The sequence below is a fragment of the Anser brachyrhynchus genome (assembly GCF_964034855.1).
Source record: "Anser brachyrhynchus genome assembly, chromosome: 11".
NCBI lineage: Eukaryota > Metazoa > Chordata > Aves > Anseriformes > Anatidae > Anser > Anser brachyrhynchus.
Window position 1 is genome coordinate 13,870,221 of NC_137706.1, and position 6,940 is coordinate 13,877,160.

Sequence of the window (6,940 nt, forward strand, 5' to 3'; positions counted from 1 at the left end):
AGCAAGCACTTGACAGGAGGGAAGCTGTCTGGGTACAGCATTTTCACCCCTTTCTCCCAGAAATTTCTGCCCAGATTTAGGTGAGTTGGGTAGAGGTAAGAGCTGTCACGTCCTTCTCTTTTTTTTTTTCTTTTTTTTTCTTTTTTTTTCTTTTTTTTTCTTTTTTTTTTCTTTTTCTCATTTTGTTTTGTTTTCATTTGCATTCCTCATAAAAATGTTGGCAGTTTGCTGAAATCACTGAACATAACAAAGGCAAAGACAGCCTAATAGCTCTGCCAAAGCAGCAGCTGCAGGTATTGGATAGAGGACACCTCTGAACTTTCAAAATGAGCTTCGGTAAGAAGGCGTGCATATGGAGGGGAGAGCTAGCTTCCCACCCCGGCCCGAGCATCTCATCCTGCCCTGGGGGGAAGCATCTAAAACGTGAGCTTTTCCAGCTCATACCTCCTTCCTAAATTCATTCTCACCCAAGGGTGAACATGGCACCAGCCACCTCTTCCTTTGCTTCCAACAGAAAGCGAGGCAAATGGTAATGGAGTTTCCCAGGAACTACAGCGATTGATGTCTGTGCTGCGCTGGTGATACCTTGAGGTTTCGAACCCCGCTGTGCATGGAAGATGACTGTGTCACTCTGAACCTGGTTCACCTCATACAGAAGAAAAACCCAGCGAAGGAAGTGGAAAGTACACGTTTGTAATTAACGGGTTTCTGCAAAACTGTGATGTCAGAGCAGCAGCATATACAATTTGAGTGGGCTATCTAGGGCTAGGAATATACTGACAGCACAGTTGTGTTGCAGTTGGAGATTTGCCTGATGCTCCGGCAAGATCAGGCTGCCTCGGGAGAGGTGGATTTGTCAGGAAAAGGGGGGGCTAGAGACCTCTGCCTCTTCTCCCCCAAAACAACTGCTTGACCAGAAATTTGAATCGCAGAGCAGTCATTGTAGGCATCGTGATGCTTTTTTGTTATCTGTCATGAAAGAATCGGATGGTATTACACATCACTAGCTTGGCCCCATATTTTCAGCATCGTGTTCTGACATGCTGACTCCATTAGCATTGTCTTTTATACTAATATTTTTTTTCACACCAGAACCCCCCAGTGGGGGAAGGAAATCCTTGAAGCCATTCACTCAAATCTTCAAAGAAGGACCTTGAAGAGCACTCACAGAGAGAGTGTGGGAAACTTTGGAACAGGGAATAATGCTAAAAAGCTGGCTTTCCCCTTTTCCCATCCATATGTGCACCACTGTTGTTTTCCCACTTCTAGCTGTTACATAAAGCTCCCTGCCTGATGAAAAAGGTTTATCCATTTTTCCATAGTGTTGGAAACTTCCACCAGTTTCTTTCAAAATGAATGTGAAGCAGAGATAACCTATAAACCTGCAATACAGACTGCAGCTTTAACCACTGGCACTGAAGATTGGGGTGGGGGAAGCTGGGGATTAGAGCAGACTGCAAGTTCCTATAGCATGCAGCTTTTCAGGCTTTTTTTTCTTTTTTCCAGCTAAATGCTTAACCTTTGCTAGCAAACACCTCTCTTAAATGCCAAATCTTTGCAAGTGTTACATAGCAAAAGTCCCTAGGAAATGACAATTTACACTGCTTAAGAAATGTGGTAAGTGGTGTTTTTAGTTGTAGAATCATACTATTTATAAAAATAATAAATCACTCAAGATTTGTTTTCTCCCCCGAGCAGACGTTTTTTTCTTTCACTTCCGCTTTGACATATTCCACAACCCACACGATCATTAAGTGACTACACTTTTACAGGAACTTCCGTGGTAAAATAAAAAAAATTCCATCTAAAACCGAAGATACAAAGCTGTGTGCATGTCTTGTGGCTGCTCATTATTGACCCTGATTAAGAGCGGTGCACTGCTCTCTGAGCTTCATACTAAATGGAAACTGCTGAGTTCTATTACGTTTATTATTTAGCTCAAGATTATCTGCAGTATGTGCTTCAGGAATCACATCTCGGACCAGCCCAAACCAGAGTTGCTCATGTCTTGCGAAACATTGCATCTTCGCTGCAAGATCAAACAGAGGAGGCTCTCAGACCCTTCCTGGACAGGATTGATATTACTTCTGTAGATGTTGCCAAGAGAATTTTCAATGGTGTCATGGATGAGAAATTTGCTGATGGAAATACTAATTGGGGAAGAATTATGACCATATTTACTTTTGGGGGTCTTCTCACTAAGAAGCTTCAAGAACATGGTGTTCAGCTCACTGGAGAGGAGAAGGAGCAGATCTCTTATTTTATTACAGAGTACATCATAAACAACAAAGCCGAATGGATAGATGCAAATGGTGGCTGGGTAAGTTTCAGTTCAGCATCTTCTAATTTTTCCCCAAAATATAGAGTCGGAGATTTTTCTTAATTAAGGAAAACTTGTTACAGACACTTTCAAAAACATTTTATTAAGGGCTTTACGTGGTGGCTTAGTTTATGATGTCTGTAATGTCTGCTTGAGACTTACAGAGAAATCTTTGCTTCTGCTTTAAATGGAACAATGTTAAAAGACATCTTTCTTTTGAAAAAGGCACTTTCTGTTAACAGTCAAAACCCTAGAGTTAATCATAGGATTGTACGATAATTCAGGTTTAGAGAGACATTAGGTAATCATCTAGTGCAACCTCCTGCTCCAAGCAGGTTAAACAAGGCATTCCATCAAAACTTCCCATTATTAAATCTAAAATTGAATGCATCCTACAGTTAGTGTAGCAATTATGCTTTTGTAGAGGAGTTGGTCCAAAAATACTGAAGTTCAAAGTAAGGGAAGAATACACAGGTCTCATCCTCACAGTTAAATCAGTACTTCTGCTGTGGATTTCATGAAGCCACTATTTAATCCCCCAAATCAGTTGACTTAAACACATTTAGAGGTAAGAACGACTGGAGACAAATCTCTTCTGTTTGTCTGGGCTGAGATAATCCTAGAAGTTCCATATATCAATGGTCAAAGCTGAGAAAAGCATTTGTCAATATGTGGATTACTTCGTCAAGCTGCTGAAATTCGCTTCTGCTGGTGGAGGGGAGGTCCCTGTTGCTTTGCACAGTTTCATCCCACCAATACCTTTTTCTATTGCAGTTAGGGGAAGCTGAGTAACAGTGACATCAGAGTTAGTTATTTCCCTGGTACTTTTTTTTTCTTTACCTATTTGTAAATGTTACTTTCTCTTTCCATCCCCTTCTAGTCCTACTTCTCTTATATTTCCTATTTTCTATTACTGTTTTTCCCTCAGTTGTTTTTTAGTGTTTTTCTTTTCCTTTATTCTCCTTTTGTTTGTTTTGATCCTTCTCTGGCTGGTAACAGTAAAAAAAGGTGATAATGAGTCATGGACCCTTGATGCATCAGATTTATTGTAGAGGCTTCTCTCTTCATCTCTTGCAAATAGAGTCATTTTTATTTTAAAGAAGTATCAACTCCAGGCAGCATTCTGTCATAACATGTGGCCCATCATAGTAGAAGAAGGAGGCTTAAAGGAAGATATTTATAATCATATTATTATATCAGAAACACAGTACTTGTATCTTCCTTTAAGATGTGGGCTCAGATGATACAGTTCACATTCATTTTCTATTTACACAGGGAGGGCACGGTCTTGACTTGGAGATAAAACAAACACTGAGCAAGGTGCAGCTATTTTCACCTACTCATTTTAAAGCTCTATTCATCTTTTTGAGGCAGAGCTCCGAAGAGCTGCCTCTCTATGCGCAATGGTGTAGCACTTTGTTAACCTGATACTAGCACAATGTGGTCCATTTTTCCTGTACATGTTGCTTCTAAGCTGTCCCTAACTGTGCATGTTCTTTTCCACAGGAAAATGGCTTCCTAACAAAGTTTGAAAGAAGATCACTACTGTCTTTCTCCAAAATTACAGACATATTCGTAGCTCTTTTTTCCTTGTTCAGAGAGTACTACTGAAATAATGGACCCGCCATTCACGCACAATCTAGATATTGCCACAAGCTTCATTGCTAAGCTTTCCTCCAAGCAGTATCAACTAGAAAATAATTTTACTGTTTTTTTTTTAATTTATTTGTATTTATTTTGACTGAATGCAAAGTTTAACATGCTCTCCTAATTGCCAAACCTAAAGAAAAGACCCCTCTGAAGAGGAATTGACACAGCAACATGCAGCAATGCAAGCCAACCTTTCCAGGCAGGACTGCTTCGAGAGAGAGAGAGAGAGATCGTCCCCCACATCCAGACAGTTCTTGGAATCTCTGTTGCACCTCCATGAAAGGACATTGATTTACTGAAATACAATCCAATGGGTTAGGAAACAAACTTTAATCTCATTTGTTTTGTAAATGAATACTATTGTAATGCATTTTTATTGCAACATTTGTATAAGTAAAAGGAGGGGATTCCTCTGAAGAAAAAGGAAATGCAAATTCCAGTGTAAAAGTGGGTACAAATTACTGACACAAAGCAATCTTCATAGTTAGAACGAATTGTGGAAACTATCACCTTGGACTTGTACACTCACTCACTGTTAATGCAATGGTATGTGTTTCTTTGTTGTATTTTTAATTGCTCATATCTACAGTGACTGTTCCTTCAAAATTTTGTAATGTAGTCACCTGAACTTTTTTAAACTAGATTTTTTTAAATAGAGAAATACAAATTATTTTAAAATAAGAAATTTGTGTAAATACACTAATATTTTTGAAAAATACATTAAAATATATATTTTAAAGTCTTATGATTGGCCTCATCTCTTTCAGAAAAACTGGAGGAAGGGGGAAGATCTACCTGGGTGAGATAACTCTCAGAAAAGCTGTTACAGAGCTACTGGAGAATCTAAGTAATAGATGGGTTTGAGCTGAAGCCCAGGGATGTCAATACTTTAATTTTCTGTAGTACTCTTAAGTGTTATATGGTAGTTTATACAAGAAATGGATAGCTTTTTGCAAAATTAATGAACTGGATCAGCTTCAATGACAGTAATTGGTGTTTTGGGATACACGGCCTAGTCAGCAAATTCACAGGTAGTTCCTAACAGACTTCCAGACTTTTATAGTCTGGGACAACTATTGTTTTGACTCAAGTTCCATTTGCTTTCAAAATTTAAACTGTCAAGAATTCATTTTAGAACGGTTTTCTTTAGCTGTAGTGACTGCCCTACATTTGGGGACTAAGACTAGGTCTAAATAGTCTTCTTTTGTAGACATGGTGGGAGGTGAACCGAACAAAGGCAGCCACGGGCCTGTGGCACACAACAGCAGTATTCCTCGAGACAAATCCTCTATACCATGAAGGCTTTATGACACCAGCAGAATGAACCAGCCTCCTTCTGGTATTGGGCTCTCTCTCCAACTTGCTGGGTTTAACTAGAGAACACACGCACGCGTTAACATTCGCAAGAAACAGTACTGCTCCCTCTTCCTCTCCAATGAAAGCAATAAGGATGATTTAGCATGTATAGCAGGATTTCTGAGATTAATTTTGTTGCCGTTGAAGAAGAGATGGCAGCTTCCTGAGGGCATATGGCAGCTAAAGGAAAACATCCCCTTCAGGACAACTATGGAAGTTTCTGTCAGGAATGACATTTTAAATATATTTTGTCATATTTATTTATTTATAGTCTCAGTCTTCAGGATAAGGTCAACAGTTCTTATTCAGTTCCCTTTCTTATGCCATTTAAAGCTCTTACTGTGTTATGGCTAATACCAGCCTGTTAATACTATATTCACTTCCTTTTATACTAATCTAGTAACTTATTTTATACTGGGGGGTACAATTTTTGAATTAAATATAAAAGACTATCCGACCCCTTAAAAAGTCTAGATGTTGTAATGATTTGATAATTGGCCTTTCATGGATAAGGCCTGGGTTTAAATAAAAGAAACTTAGACCACTGATAGTTCCTTAAGCTCTAGATTATCTTCACTAGGACATAAATAATGTGTTTGCTCTGCATTTAAGAGCAAAAAAAGCTGGGCTGAGAGGCTGCACCTCGAGTTCTGTGTTCAGTTTTGGGCCCCTCATCGAGGCCCTGGAGCGTGTCCAGAGCAGGGCTACAAAGCTGTTGAAGAGCCTGGAACACAAGTCCTGTGGGGAGCGGCTGAGGGCACTGGGGTTGTTTAGTCTGGGGAAGAGAAGGCTCAGGGCAGGCCTTACTGCTTTCTACAACCACCTGAAAGGAAGGTGTGGGGAGCTAGGGGTTGGCCTCTTCTCACAGATAACTAGTGATAGGGCTAGAGAGAATGTCATTTAGTTGTGCCAGGGGAGGTTTACGTTAGAAATTAGGAGACATTTCTTCTCAGAAAGAGTAGTCATGCATTGGGATGGGTTGCCCAGGGAGGTGGTGGAGTCACCGTCCCTGGGGGTGTTCAAGGAAAGGTTGGACGTGGTGCCTGGGTACATGGTTTAGTGGGTGACATTGGTGGTAGGGGGACAGTTGGACCGGAAGACCTCGGAGGTCTTTTCCAACCTTACTGATTCTACGATTCTATGATACTCTGTCCAGAATCTAAACAGACTATGTCTTAAAACAGCAGTGATAACAGTTAAATCTTCTAAAACACTATAGATATGCTTTATTAAACATCATGGGTTTATGTATGACACTGTCCGACATGTATTACCCCCTGTTCCAGGGCAGTGCTGTTTCACCGACAGCAGCTGCCAGCGGTATGTTGGAGTACACAATGCTCTTTCCAGAGCAAAAGATGCAGCCAACAAGCCGCACGTAGGACAGTCGGTGACATCAATACACACAACAGTTAGATTGAGATGTTTCTCAGTAGCACCTACAGCAGATGTATGAAAGTGCCTATTCCCATATTCATGCCAAGGGAGAAATCAAAGGACACTTGCAGCATCTCCATTTTGACACCCCCATCACCCAGGCCAGCACCCGTGGTGTGAGGGGGCGTGAGGCTGCCATGGGCCGGTGCCAGCGCAGCGCTTTCTGTTCCTCTCAGG

The 6,940-nt window shown here is 40.6% G+C and overlaps 1 protein-coding gene across 1 annotated transcript; it reads left to right on the forward strand.

The window, feature by feature from the left end:
- Positions 1-1,436: 1,436 nt before the first annotated feature.
- BCL2A1 (BCL2 related protein A1) lies at positions 1,437-4,709 on the forward strand. The gene is made up of 2 exons (XM_080607815.1): positions 1,437-2,320; positions 3,827-4,709. The coding sequence occupies exons 1-2, from the start codon at positions 1,901-1,903 to the stop codon at positions 3,929-3,931; spliced, it is 525 nt and encodes a 174-aa protein (XP_080463941.1). The 5' UTR covers positions 1,437-1,900; the 3' UTR covers positions 3,932-4,709.
- Positions 4,710-6,940: the final 2,231 nt, after the last annotated feature.

Bases quoted from the DNA above. Each gene is read 5' to 3' on its own strand.
- BCL2A1 (XM_080607815.1), top strand. From the start codon at position 1,901: ATGGAAACTGCTGAGTTCTATTACGTTTATTATTTAGCTCAAGATTAT. The intron at 2,321-3,826 runs GTAAGTTTCAGT...TCTTTTCCACAG, and splicing joins TAGATGCAAATGGTGGCTGG to GAAAATGGCTTCCTAACAAA.